This window comes from Hydra vulgaris, chromosome 12 (assembly GCF_038396675.1).
Source record: "Hydra vulgaris chromosome 12, alternate assembly HydraT2T_AEP".
NCBI classification, from domain to species: Eukaryota; Metazoa; Cnidaria; class Hydrozoa; order Anthoathecata; family Hydridae; genus Hydra; species Hydra vulgaris.
Window position 1 is genome coordinate 40842790 of NC_088931.1, and position 15098 is coordinate 40857887.

The following is a 15098-nucleotide window of genomic DNA, read 5'->3' on the forward strand; positions in this document are numbered from 1 at the left end:
ATCTGACCGTGGTATGTCTGAGTCATTGTTTTGCACTTCCAAGGCTGTAGCAATTAATTCATCAATCTATATTGATGAGTGTTTAGAAAAACAACTTCTTCCATTTATTCACAAGTGTTATGGAGACTTTAACTATTTATTTTGGCCAGATTTAGCAAGTTCTCATTATTCTAAAGATTCTATAAATTGGATGGACCAATATGTCTATTACGTTGATAAAGAATCCAATCCCCCAAATGTGCCTCAAGCACAACCAATTGAAAACTTTTAGGGACATTTGGCACAGAAGTTTACAAGTGAGATTGGCAAGCTTCAACAGTGCAAGTTTAGATTGATCGAATTAATTAAAACTTCAAGAAATCGCTTAAAATTTTTTGCAGGCGCTTGTGAAAGGCGACAGAGTAAAGTTGAGACCGATTGTAGATGGTTGTGTTTTTTCATTTAAAAAATAACTAATTTTTATTAAATGATAAATTTATTTTAAAAAAATAGAATAATAGTTCTTTTTTTCATTTATAAAGTTATTGACGTTTTTATTTTTTCTGATAACTTACGCATCACCTGTTATATGTAATAGTGAATAGGTTTCAAACAAACCTATTTTAATTTCAATTCTTATCACTTTTATCATTTTCATAACTTTTTAAAAAGTATAAAAAAAAAAAAAAGTATATAAAAGTTATCAAAAAGTATATCAAAAGTTTTGTTATTTAAGCAGTAAGTTTTTAAAAAGCCTAAGGTATCAATAGTGTTATTATTTAAGCAGAAAATTCTTTATTGAGAGATATTGATATCTTCATTAATTTTTGTTTTAACTCAGTACTTTGTATTTTTCTAGCAAATTTGAGTCTCAACGGCAAAGTGTTTTTCTAACTTTACAGGTTTTAAAGCCTTAACTAAATTTTTAGGTGTTTGCAGCTCGATTCTGATTATTGTTGTTATATATATTAAACAACCAAATTTAACCATATGCATTGTCTGTAGCTGTACTAACAATATCATTATTAAACTCCAGTTTAAATTCACTCAACCTTTCGCTTGCTATCTCAACATCTTTTGCAGTTTTTTTGTTTGTTTGTTGGCATACTCCCAACAACCTGTACAAGCCCAATATTATAAAAGTTCTGTTTATTTTCACATTAGTGTTCATATAATAGCTTGTTTTAATTGAAGTTAGGCCAAATCTAATATTGTAAACTTTCATGTCTTTTAATTCAGCCGTTAATTGAGCCTTAATGTCTTTGGCATGAGTTAGCAAAATATTTCTAATAAAAATTGAAGGTATTTTGTGTCCTTTAGCTACAGCAAATTCTCGTATTCTCTTTTAGCAAAAGTGCTAATTGAAAGTTCATCTACTGCGCTAAAATCTGTGAGTATAGTGGCAATGGTATCTTTTGCTTGTACAAAATTTCTTATTTCTTTTTTGGATAAACTTTAAACAAAAAAGTAATAATGGCTGTTTTATTTTATGCTTTATGCTGTTCTATTTTATACTTATCTTTAAATGCTTTCGGATTACACTTGTACACAGACTCCTGTAGATTGTTACAATAATGTTATGGGTTTTGCATTTAGCAGTTTCATTTACTTTGTACTTGAAGAAATACTCTAAAACAGGAGTATTGCTTGTAAGTTATTGAAAAGTCATGTTAAAATTTGCTTTTAAAATTGCTTTGAAATAAAATAAAGCCTCAAAGTGTAACAGTTTAACAAAATGTGCTACACTGATTTATCAACATTGTAAAAGTATTTTTTTGTAAAAATAACCAGGAACCAAGTATCCAACTGAAATAAGTCCAGATCTCAAAATTAGGATGCTACCCGTAGCAGGGTATTCAGATCCAGATCTTGGATCTGACTATGGTCTAGTTATAATCAAAAACAAAAAATAAGACAAAATTTTATTTTCAAAATATTTATAAGAAGTGTTTTTCGCACTTTTCTATAAAATTCTATTAATTGTTTTATTAAATCTTTTAGTTAATATCAAACTTTAGAATTGAACTTTTTAATATTTGTTTTATTTTCTAGTAACAGTATTTTTTATACTTCTTATTTTAATTATTGCTTGTATTTATAATTGTTTGATAGTAAAAAAGTGCATTTTGTTCAGTTCAACAGTTATTGATACAAATTTTTTTTCTAAAACTATTTTTTAGTTAGAAATGGTAGCTCAAGACGAGCCTGAAGATTTTAAAAAGCAATTTTTTGTAGAGTTTGAAGGAGAACAGGGCATTGATGAAGGAGGTGTTTCTAAAGAATTCTTTCAGTTGATTATTGAGGAACTTTTCAATCCAGATTTTGGTATGTGTTATTTGACTTAAAAATTTTTTTTATTCAAGAAATGTAAATAAAAAATCCTTAAGTAAAATATAGTTATAGCAGCAAAAAAAAATTTTCAGAACATCGATGTATGAGAAAAAAGGATTTTTAGAACATTGATGTACGAGGAAAAAAGATTTTCAAAATATTGATGTATGAGAAAAAGTGATTTTCAGAACACTGATGTACGAGGAAAAAAGATTTTCAGAACATCAATGTACAAGGAAAAAAAGATTTTCAGAACATCAATGTATTAGAAAAAAAGATTTTCAGAACATTGAAGTATGAGGAAAAAAGATTTTCAAAATATTGAAGTACGGTGAAAAAAGATTTTCAAAATTTTGATGTGGAAAAAACTGAATGAATCAAAGTTTTTAACACCAAAGAAGCAGTTACAGTAAAAAGATACAACTTTTGTTTGGTACATAACTTTGCTAATACATAACACAAAATCAGTTTTGGTTGATGAAAACTCTAAAATATGAAAAGGTTGCTTGATCAGCAGCCATTTTAGTTTTTGTAGAAGTGGTCTATTGGACAGAGGGCAGAAAAAAAGTCATCAATAAAATAACCATCCCATAAAGAGCAACATAATATTCTATACAAATAATATTCTTTACAAAGACAATGGTAAATAAAATAGCAACCTAAGAAGATGCTTAGCAACAGATTGCAGGTCTTGGCATGAATGATGGGCCCTCATCCACACCAGTGTAATTCAGTTTACATTAGTAAAATAAAGCCCGTACAAAATATCTTTTTTTCAAATACCAAAATTTATAAAGTTTAATGTTTTTATTGAATTTAATAATTTTTTTAAAGTTGAGTTGTGTTCTACTTACATAAACAAAAATAGCAACAAAAAAATCGCATTTAAAATAAAATATTGCTTTAGTATTACATAATTACACAAAGAAGATGCTAAGTAGAGTTGTAAAGTGCTCAGAATGTTGCCATTTATCAATATGGGAATATCAACAATGTTGCTATGGGAATATCAATATGTTGCTATGGGAATATCAACAATGTTACAATAATTATTAGCTGTAAACAGCTGAGTTTTATTTGGGTTAAAATTTACCAGTCACTGCCATCGTCACTGCCAGCCCAAGTCACAAAAAGAATACATTCAAGATTAGCTGTTCTAAACAATCAAAGATATGGAACTTTGTGATACCCAAGAAAGTTACTGGAAATGAAGGATTGTCTATCAGGCTTTAATACTGAGATTAAAATAAAAATAATTTTAGAAACTTTTCCAGATTAAATTAATGGAGCTTATAGAGAAGATCAGCATGCAAAAATTATTATTTAAAAAAATAACGTTTAACAAACTCTTTCAATTCCAACATCAAGTTATTCTTGTTAAATGGTTTTCCTTTCTGGTGAGTTCAGGGAACCACAAGGTTCCATCCTTTTTTTAATCTATATAAAAAACAAGTCCTATAGTATTTTTTTATCTAGATTAATGATCTTCCTACCGATCTTACCACTAAAGTTGTTTTATTTGCTGGTGATAAAACTATATACTCAATAGGACATTATTTTTTGATCATTTAGATCATGCAGTTGAAATATTTATCTTAAATACAATACTTCTCCGTTATTGCCTGGGGATTACATTGTCTGGTGAATTTTAAAACTCCTTTAGATCATTATCACAATAGTTTTTCTTATATCTATAAATATCAACTGCTTGAACTTCCTGGAATATGTTTTACTGCTGACTCTTCCTGGAATCTGTATTACAAATCCATAACAAAATTAGCATATGTTAAGTTTGTTTTTCCTAGTTATTTTCTTACTCATCTTATACTAGTTCTTAATCCTCATTTTATGCAGTACTGTTGTTTTATCAGGGTACCTTCTCATCAACCCCTTTTTTTAGACATGAGCAAAAATCTTAGATCCAGTTATGTCTACAATCCGCAGAACCATATTATTGACAAAGCTGGGTCTGCTCTGGCAGCTGGGTCAACTTCTGTCACCCTATGTCGCTGAACCAACTTCGGTTGAAAAAAATTGTACAGAAAAACTGTTTACAAATATTGTTAGTTTTATGTCTGGGAGCTCCAAAATAATTTTTCTGTATAATTATAACATTCTGTCCTAATAAAATCATTTTACATATTTCTTAAATGCATAATTTTTTTATATTTATATAATAAATTACGCATTTAAGAAATATGTAAAATGATTTCATCTATAAACTTATTACATTGTTCATACTAAATCATTTGAATGAAGCAATTTTCTATGTAATTGTTCATTTTTAATTTTCTTTTAAGATAGTTAACTAGATATTTCATAAATAATATAAAATCTAATAAAGAATGAAGTTCCTATTAACTGCTTAAGTAAAATGCCATACTGTTCTCCATATCATTCTAAAGCTAAAGTATGCATAATATGCTTGATCATACTGTTCTCCATATCATTCTAAAGCTAAAGTATGCATAATATGCTTGATCATACTGTTCTCCATATCATTCTAAAGCTAAAGTATGCATAATATGCTTGATCATACTGTTCTCCATATCATTCTAAAGCTAAAGTATGCATAATATGCTTGATCATACTGTTCTCCATATCATTCTAAAGCTAAAGTATGCATAATATGCTTGATCATACTGTTCTCCATATCATTCTAAAGCTAAAGTATGCATAATATGCTTGATCATACTGTTCTCCATATCATTCTAAAGCTAAAGTATGCATAATATGCTTGATCATACTGTTCTCCATATCATTCTAAAGCTAAAGTATGCATAATATGCTTGATCATACTGTTCTCCATATCATTCTAAAGCTAAAGTATGCATAATATGCTTAATCATTGACCTTAATACTCTTTTAGTTCTCTTTGTAAACATTTTTGTATCTCCAGACTACAACCTAAATGATCAAAGCTTTTCATGGGAGTCTGCTTAACATTCAAAATAGTTCTTCGTAAGCATTCTTGGCATGAACATAAAAAAATGGTCAAATTAAAATATACTAGGTACAAGAACCGCTTTGATAAAAATTCTTAATATAAAATTCGCAGCAAAAATGTTTAATGTTTGTCTCACAAAAATGTTTAATGTTTGTCTCACAAAAATGTTTAATGTTTGTCTCACAAAAATGTTTAATGTTTGTCTCACAAAAATGTTTAATGTTTGTCTCACAAAAATGTTTAATGTTTGTCTCACAAAAATGTTTAATGTTTGTCTCACAAAAATGTTTAATGTTTGTCTCACAAAAATGTTTAATGTTTGTCTCACAAAAATGTTTAATGTTTGTCTCACAAAAATGTTTAATGTTTGTCTCACAAAAATGTTTAATGTTTGTCTCACAAAAATGTTTAATGTTTGTCTCACAAAATGTTTAATGTTTGTCTCACAAAAATGTTTAATGTTTGTCTCACAAAAATGTTTAATGTTTGTCTCACAAAAATGTTTAATGTTTGTCTCACAAAAATGTTTAATGTTTGTCTCACAAAAAGGTTTAATGTTTGTCTCACAAAAATGTTTAATGTTTGTCTCACAAAAATGTTTAATGTTTGTCTCACAAAAATGTTTAATGTTTGTCTCACAAAAATGTTTAATGTTTGTCTCACAAAAATGTTTAATGTTTGTCTCACAAAAATGTTTAATGTTTGTCTCACAAAAATGTTTAATGTTTGTCTCACAAAAATGTTTAATGTTTGTCTCACAAAAATGTTTAATGTTTGTCTCACAAAAATGTTTAATGTTTGTCTCACAAAAATGTTTAATGTTTGTCTCACAAAAATGTTTAATGTTTGTCTCACAAAAATGTTTAATGTTTGTCTCACAAAAATGTTTAATGTTTGTCTCACAAAAATGTTTAATGTTTGTCTCACAAAAATGTTTAATGTTTGTCTCACAAAAATGTTTAATGTTTGTCTCACAAAATGTTTAATGTTTGTCTCACAAAAATGTTTAATGTTTGTCTCACAAAAATGTTTAATGTTTGTCTCACAAAAATGTTTAATGTTTGTCTCACAAAAATGTTTAATGTTTGTCTCACAAAAATGTTTAATGTTTGTCTCACAAAAATGTTTAATGTTTGTCTCACAAAAATGTTTAATGTTTGTCTCACAAAAATGTTTAATGTTTGTCTCACAAAAAGGTTTAATGTTTGTCTCACAAAAATGTTTAATGTTTGTCTCACAAAAATGTTTAATGTTTGTCTCACAAAAATGTTTAATGTTTGTCTCACAAAAATGTTTAATGTTTGTCTCACAAAAATGTTTAATGTTTGTCTCACAAAAATGTTTAATGTTTGTCTCACAAAAATGTTTAATGTTTGTCTCACAAAAATGTTTAATGTTTGTCTCACAAAAATGTTTAATGTTTGTCTCACAAAAATGTTTAATGTTTGTCTCACAAAAATGTTTAATGTTTGTCTCACAAAAATGTTTAATGTTTGTCTCACAAAAATGTTTAATGTTTGTCTCACAAAAATGTTTAATGTTTGTCTCACAAAAATGTTTAATGTTTGTCTCACAAAATGTTTAATGTTTGTCTCACAAAAATGTTTAATGTTTGTCTCACAAAAATGTTTAATGTTTGTCTCACAAAAATGTTTAATGTTTGTCTCACAAAAATGTTTAATGTTTGTCTCACAAAAATGTTTAATGTTTGTCTCACAAAAATGTTTAATGTTTGTCTCACAAAATAAGGTCACTTGGCTGATCTTTTATGTCAAAGGCTCGCAGTGAAAAGTACACAGATTTTTTTAAACTATTAAACGAATTTATAAATTGATATTAATATAACAAAATTTTTCATTAGTGTTGTGACCAAAACTAAAAATTGTAACTAACTATAATGTAAAACAACCGTAACTAAAACTTGTAGACTAAATTTTTAGTCAAACTATTTTTAACTACTATTTTTTTAAACTAACTAAAATTAGTCGACTAACTTTTTTTGTTAACTAAAATTAGTTGACTAACTTTTTAGTTAACTAAAATTAGTTGGCTAATTTTTTAGTTAACTAAAAATATATTAATTATACAATATAGTTAATTTATATTATATAATTATAATTAATTATAACAATGTCTTATACCATTTTTAAAATAAATATCTTAAGGAATGCAAATAATAAAAAATTGTGTCTATACTCCATAATAATATGACTGTTAGGCAGAAATAATTTCTATAAATCTGTTTATGTGTTAATTGTGAAGTGGTTAGATCGCCAAGTATTTATTAATTTGCCTTTACAAATTGCTGTAAGTTATTTACAGGAAGGGGGCTGTCTATTAATTACATCAACAATTTTTTGGCAATTTTTTACCTCCCCCTCCCCTTTGTCAACAACTCGTCAACTGTCCAGAGACCCCCCCCCCCCTCCTCCTCCTCCTGAATAAATTATGTCAACATTCAATGACCCCTCCCCCACTCCCATCTTCTCCCATGAATGAATCAATATTAATGATAGTGTTAAACATTTATCATAACTTATGTACAGTGCAAAGTCACAATCTGTGTATATGTCAATCCTTATTAATATATGTGCATGGAGCTAAAGAGCAGCATCTTGATATGGCAAAAACTACATGAGGCTCGCAAGCCGCAAGCTGCCAATCACTGGTATAAACATTTAAGTAATATAATGTAGACTATGTACTTACATAAATCTTTTTTGTTTGCACAGAAAACTAACCAACAACAACTTTGAAAAAAGAATAGCATTATGTGTAAACATCTTGTGTGTGCTTATTTAGTTCTGTATGTGTAGCTTTTTTAAAATACTGTGTGTAACACAAGACTGCAAATGTTGCCTAGTTTTCCTTTTTTTAAGTTTAAAAAAGTAACATTGTTAACGTCAACTTGTCTTGGCTTCTCCTCCTCCCCATTGTCAACAATTGTCAAAAATTTTCAGACTGCTCTCCCCCTATTTTGTTGATGTAATTAATGGGAGGCCTCTAAAGATCAAATTTAAGGTTTGTTTTTCAGATTAATGGAGAAAGGGTTTTCAATTTATAATTGAAGTGAGTTATATATTATAAAAAAACATTTATGTGAAATGAATTTATAAAAAAAGAAGATGGTTCATACTTTTAAAAAATGTGTTTGGTGCGGAATTATTTTCAGATTTCCTTTATATAACACCTTCATTCATTTTTTAATGTAATAGTTCATAAATTATTTAGTTTTGCACTCATAATCAGAGATATTTACAGTAGCGGCAATTAGATTTTATAAATTAGACATTTAAAGTTTATTGATATATTTATTTTGTTTAATTAAATAGATATCCTGTGAAACTATTACTTTTGCTTTTCTTTCAAAAATTAAAATAATATCAACTAATTATGTATTCAGTATAAATTATTAGCTGTTTTTGACTGAGCTATTCTGCTAAAAAATAAGTTATTTAATTCAGAAAAAGAAATTGGGGGAAGTACTAGGTACAAGCAAAATATTTTTATTACCTAGTTGTCACAAACTATATATATATTTTGAAATTACACAAATTTAATTTTAATGAATTTATCTAATTGATTTAATTGTCATAATTTTTATTATGTTCATTAAATTTGTCAACACGACAAATTTTATGGAATGTCTTAATTGAAACCTTGAAGTAATGGTTTCTTACTTTATACTAGATAATGGTTTATTTAGATAATGCTTTATAATAGATAATGCTAGATAATGCTTTATACTAGATAATAGTAAATAGTTTCTTACTTTATACTAGATAATGAGTTCTTCTAAAACAATATTTATAAACTTATTATAAGAAATTGAATTATTAAATTATTCAAACAGTAATGCATTTTCTCCTATTCAACACACTACTTCAATCTGATATCAAAAAGAAATTGAAATTGATACACAGTCCATTAAAGAAGCAACTAACAAACTACAAACGAAACTCATTTGAACAGGAAAAATAAAAATGGTTATGCAACAAATGTAGAACAAATGTAGTAGGGTCATTTCGGATAAAGCTAGCCAATAAAACTAAAATCAGTGTGTATTAATAACTATGTGAGATATCTTAATACTTCTTGTACTAGAAAACTCTATAACAGATACCTAAACTATGATATAATGTAAAGTGAGCCACACTAATATAAAGTGAGCCAAGTAAACTATATATGATACATAGGAAAGGCTCGCTTTATATTAACAAATTTATAAAGTGAGCCACCATTATTGGTAAAGCGAGCCAATAGCTTATATGATTATTCTAAAGTGAGCCATTTAGCTTTTATTTCAGACAAAAATTTACAAAATTGGAAGTATTATTACAAATAATATTTACTATATTAATATTAACTTTATTACCTACGATATAGTAAACTGGTATTAAATGTTTGCAAACATTAACCTCAAATGCATACAATGCAAAAAATTTAAAGAACAAAAGCAATATAAAAATGTCAGCGACTAGTCTAATAAAAATAGTACTGCTAAAGCTGCAGATAAATGATGCAGTACAAAATGCAAAATATCAAGTCTTAACTAGAGTTAATTTACTTAGTTGTTGTTTGAACACAATCAGCACATAGTTGTCCAAGCACTGTTATTTCGATACAGCTCTCATGTAACCAATCACGGCACGCGTCACACTCAATCCATTCATCATCAATGAGAGGATCAGTTGCTTCACCATATGCAAACCCACAATATTTGCAAATGTCCTCTTCTTTTTGTTTCTTTTCTTTTTTGGATTCTTTCTTTTTCTTTATAACCTTCTGTTTAACAGTTTTCTTCTGTTTCTTTTCTTTGCTGGTCTCTTTCTCTTTAGCTGCTTTTTTTGTTATTGGTTTGGTTCTTTCTTGAATAAATGCTACATTTTCTTCTGATGTCAATTCATAAGATGGTGGTTTCTTACGTGGCCGACTGCTTTGTGGTCGATCTCTGTGTGGCACTGGCATCAAGTTTTCGAAAGACACATCGAGGTCGGCTTGTTCAATTGACACAATTGCATTTTCATCAGTGGTAGGTAAACAAGTACTACCAGCAATATCAGTATTGACATGTTGCTCATGCTGCTTATCTAGGCGAGTATTAGAATTAGATGCATTAATATTATCTTTATTAGCTGCTCGGACAATTTTTGTTTTCCTTGAGATTTTTGGCTTCTTCGGGCCGTGATCGGTTGATAACGTACCATTCTGTAAAAATATCATAAAAAATTCCAATAAATTAACAATTCATGTGGGTCAAAAAGCAAAAAAATTTATAATATTTTTTACATTTATTTATTATTGCAATTTTTGGAAAAGGGAGCCAATGGCTCGGTTTACCTGAATGCCCTTGGCTCGGTTTATCTAACAGTTATGCAAAACCGTGCCATGTTGAAAATTCGATTAAAAAACTTTATCATCGCTCAAATACATATCAACACTGTATTTTTTGAAATAGTTTCTCATATTACTAATATTACAATCATATTTACTATAAATAGTGTCAAATATGAAATACTCACTTTTCTTAATTGAAGCTAAACAAAATATAAGGTCTTAAAGCGAAAAAACGTTTTGTTACTACTCGAATGATTATAATTATACCACCGCGAAAATAATTGCTTAGCAACTGTTTTTAAAATATTTATTAGACTTTAAAATGAATAACTAATATTAAATAAATTGTTATAAATCGAAAGCATAATTTGGTTTCGTAAAATTGCAATATTTAGGCGACCGGCTCGCTTTATCCGATGGCTCGCTTTATCCGAAATGACCCTAACAGATCAAAAAGGTACTCCAGTAAAACAAATACTAGATTACCATCATCAAAACATGAGTGGCTTGTCAAAAGAAAATAGCATTAAGATTGATAAAAGTCTTTTAATATTCATTATTGCCTGTTGTCTTCCATTTATGTTGGTAGAAAGTAATGCCTTTAAAGAATTCGTTTTTTGCTTAAATCCAAAGTACAAAGTGCCAAAGTACAAAGTACTCTTTTAAATGCTCATCATGCAGATAATTTAAAAAAGGCTTTGCTAAAAATCCTAGAAAAATTTAAAGTATATGATAAAATAATGAGTGTAGTATCTGACAATGCCAGTAAGGTACTCAACTGTATAAAATCTTTAAAGTTAATTTAAACATTCAACTAATAAGTTGCATGGGGCATGTTTTAAAGTAAAACATGTCATAGATTTAGTTGGAGAAGGTGAAAATGATAGTTTGTCTAAATTCTTTTTAATTGCAAAAACATTAACCAAGTGCAGAAAAAATATTACATCTTTAAATCATTCTACTCAACTTAATGATTTATTAGAAGAAAGTCAAGTGCAACATGGTTTAAAAAAGGCTTTGCTAAATATATGATAAAATGAAAAAAAGTAGATAAGAGTTGAAAAAAATCCTTCATTTGATTCAAGATATGAAAACTAGTTGACACTCCACGTTTCTCATGGCAGAAAGAATGCTTAAACTTCACTCCTACATAAAAGATATCTTTAATTTGGAACAACAATACAAAGATGTGAGAAAATATTTGATCAATGAAGATGAAATTGTTAACTTAAAAGAAATGATAAATGCATTAGTAAGCCTCAATCAAGTAAGTGTTTTACTATTGGGCAATACTTTTATTCTCTTTTTATGCTCTTTTATTATTCCAAGTATAAAGTACCTTGAAAAGCAACTAAATAAAAAAAAAGCTAAACCACTCTTTTAACTGTGCTATTAAAATTCCATTTGTTAGAATCATTACTAACTGACAAAGATTCATATGAATTAGAGAGTAATTAGTTTTTAATGTTTGCCACTTTTTGGATCCAAATTATAAAAGTTTTAAATTCTTTGAAAAGTATGAGAAGAAAAAATTTTTAAATGTGTGAAGGAATTTTCGTTCATACATTTAAAAATTTTAAATGTGTGAACAAAATAAAAAAAATAGGTGACAATCAAATCAAAAAAATTTAAGTTATCATTTGATGATGAAGATAATGATTCTACAAATGATAGTGATAAAAATTAAGTTTAGATTTAAAAAAAGAAATCAGTGATTATATAAAATTGTCAGTGCGTGAACAAAATGTTTTACACTTTTGGCATCAAAATTAGCATATGTTTCCAATTTTGTATTGCATTTCAACAATGATTTTATGTCCACCTGCTACCAGTGCACCAAGTGAGCGCCTTTTTTCTGACGCATTAAATAATTTGTATGCAAAGCAAAACCGAATAACAACTGAATGTTTTCAAATGTTAGTATTTTTGTACGAAAATTTGGAGTTTTCTAATTTAGTTTAAAATTTATTAAATGTAATAGTATCTTCTTGTGATAATTAGTTTTTAATTTATTTTGTTCTTAAATAAATATTCTTAAATGTAGTGTTAACACTTTGTGTTATAAACAATGAAGCTAGTTCCATCTTGAATAAACAGTTATTTTAAAAAACAAATTACATCATTTTATTTTTTAGATCTTTATATTATATTCAACGAAGAATAGGGTGGGGCTAGTTATGCAACTTTTACTAAGTCTAACAGATCTTCTGAGCGGTGTGTAATATTAACAGAATTTTTTTTTTTATTAGAAACATAATTTAACCTGGGGCCAGTGCTATGAACAATTCAAAAAATTTATCAGGAAAATTTTTTTTGTAAAAATGTAATTTTTTAAATTAATTATTTTAACATCAAAAATGCATACACATGCAATTTCCTTGCTGTTTGATTACCATAAGTCACCGCTATAAAAGATAAGGAAACAATACATCGTTAAAATGATGTGTTATTTTAATAATGACAATTTAATTATGGCAAAAACTGTATGTAAAGTTGCAGAAGGAGTCATCTATAAAGGGCATTAGGCAAAAAGGGGAAAAAAGGGGTCAAAATAAAAGGGACACTGGGGAGGAAGGTTTGTCAGAAAAAGACGTCATTTCATAGCTTTTTAGAATTTTTTTTACACAGAAAAATGTGTATTTTTATGAAGTTATCTTTAGAAAATAGAGTAAAAGTGGGTAGAATGAAATAGAGGATAAAATGAAATAGATATGACAATCTATATTCCTTTTTTCAAAATTAAATTTGCTATTTCTTGTAAAAAGTTATGAGTTAAAAATGGATACGGTTAAAGATTGAATGATATACGACATTTATTCGCTTGGTAAGTAGGGCTTTTATTAAATAATTATGTCTAAACTGACCAATGAATTTTTATAAATTTTTCTTTAACTTTTAAGTTGATCTTTATTAAATCTATTCTAATATAAAATATGCCTTGAAAAAAATTCCATGAAAAACAAAACAAAATAAAAACACATACAACAAAGTTCAAGTCGCACTTGCATTGGCAATAATAAAGAGTAGAAAACTTTTCAGGCAACAAAGCTGCTTAATCATTCAGTTTATCAGTAGCAACTTTTTATAGGCGTGTTAACAATATAGGTGAAACAATTGGCAGTGGTTCAAACATGTCTTGCGCTATACATTATTTTTAAATCAAAAAACTTCTGTACAAAAATTAGGTAAATATGGATCCATCTGGATGGATGAAAGGTAAGCGATTTGTGCAGTGGCTTACTAGCCTGTACGTTTCCGCCATAAAAAAAGTCTAGGTAAATAGTTTTGTCAATTTGTTAAATAAATAAGTGGAACTTGTATTTTAGTCATAGATACTTGACACATGACCATGACCACATGACATGACTTAACTTTTCGAGTTGTACTCATTTGTATCGAAAACAATATCTTGTTAATTTGCTTGCCAGGTCATTTGTCACGTGTTCTGCAGCCACTAGATGTGCGTGTTTATTGCCACGTCAAAAAAGTTTCTTTTTCAAAAGTCAAAATACTTCAGGAGTTTTATGCAGAGTCAAAGTTCAGCAGTTTGTCAAAAGAATGTTTTAGTTAACTGCGACCAAAACTTTTTAGCTTTGGTGTAGTTTTTACATGCAAGTTGTTACTGGATTTCAAAATACTCATTCATTTTCGGTCAACATCATGAAAATCAATTAATCTAAATTACAAATTGCTAATACATTTGAAACACTTTTATCTCAATCTGAGCTTTTGTCATCTCAACCACCAGAATCTATGCCAGTGTCAGCACCACCAGCACTGCTATTACACCATCTCAGCCACTGTCTTTTAAATCTAAACTAACTATTTTCTTTACTAATTGGTGGTTTTTTAATTGTTATTATTGGTTGTTTTTGAATTGCTATCATTCGTTGTTATTAATATTTTTTAATTAAGTATTCTTTTACATACCCATTAATATGCATATTTCATACTCCCCAAAGATGAGGGTAGAATGATATAGTTTTTTTTCCAATTTAATAAAGTTTCTTTAGGAACTCATTAAAAAAGCTATTTGACTTTTATATATTCAAATACACCTCAAAGTTCTCTACAACTTAAAAAAAAAAGAATTAAAATTTTTTTTCAAATCAAAAAAAAAAATAGTTAAACCTGCTTTTACTCTATTTTTTATTTTATTTTTCAGAAATGTGACAACAATTTCAAACATCACTGAATTCTGCTGCAACTTTCATTTGTTTATCATACTTTCAATGTCTGTGTCAAAAGATGGATAAAAATGGCCTTTTAAATTTGTCGTAATGTCTTATATTAACGCTTAGCGGTTGTCCATACATTATGCAATTTTTGGCCGTTTTTGACCCTCTCTCCCCCTCCCTCCCTCTATATCACAACATCGTAATTCTTTAGTAACAAGTTGGGTTTGGGTTGTCACAAAACCACTAATCCCCCCCCCCCCCCTTCCCCTAAACGTAATTTATGGATGACCCCTTATCCGACTAAAAAAAAGCCAATCGTCAAAAAG

The 15098-nt window shown here is 28.1% G+C and overlaps 1 protein-coding gene across 2 annotated transcripts in view; it reads left to right on the plus strand.

Annotated features, from left to right (window-relative positions):
• Positions 1 to 15098, plus strand: part of LOC100205089 (ubiquitin-protein ligase E3A) — a 60697-nt gene that overhangs the window by 34467 nt on the left and 11132 nt on the right. For both annotated transcript variants that reach the window (XM_065813259.1, XM_065813260.1), the window contains exon 5: positions 2160 to 2304. In XM_065813259.1, coding sequence (XP_065669331.1) covers positions 2160 to 2304 — 145 coding nt within the window. The remainder of the gene's footprint in view (positions 1 to 2159; positions 2305 to 15098) is intronic.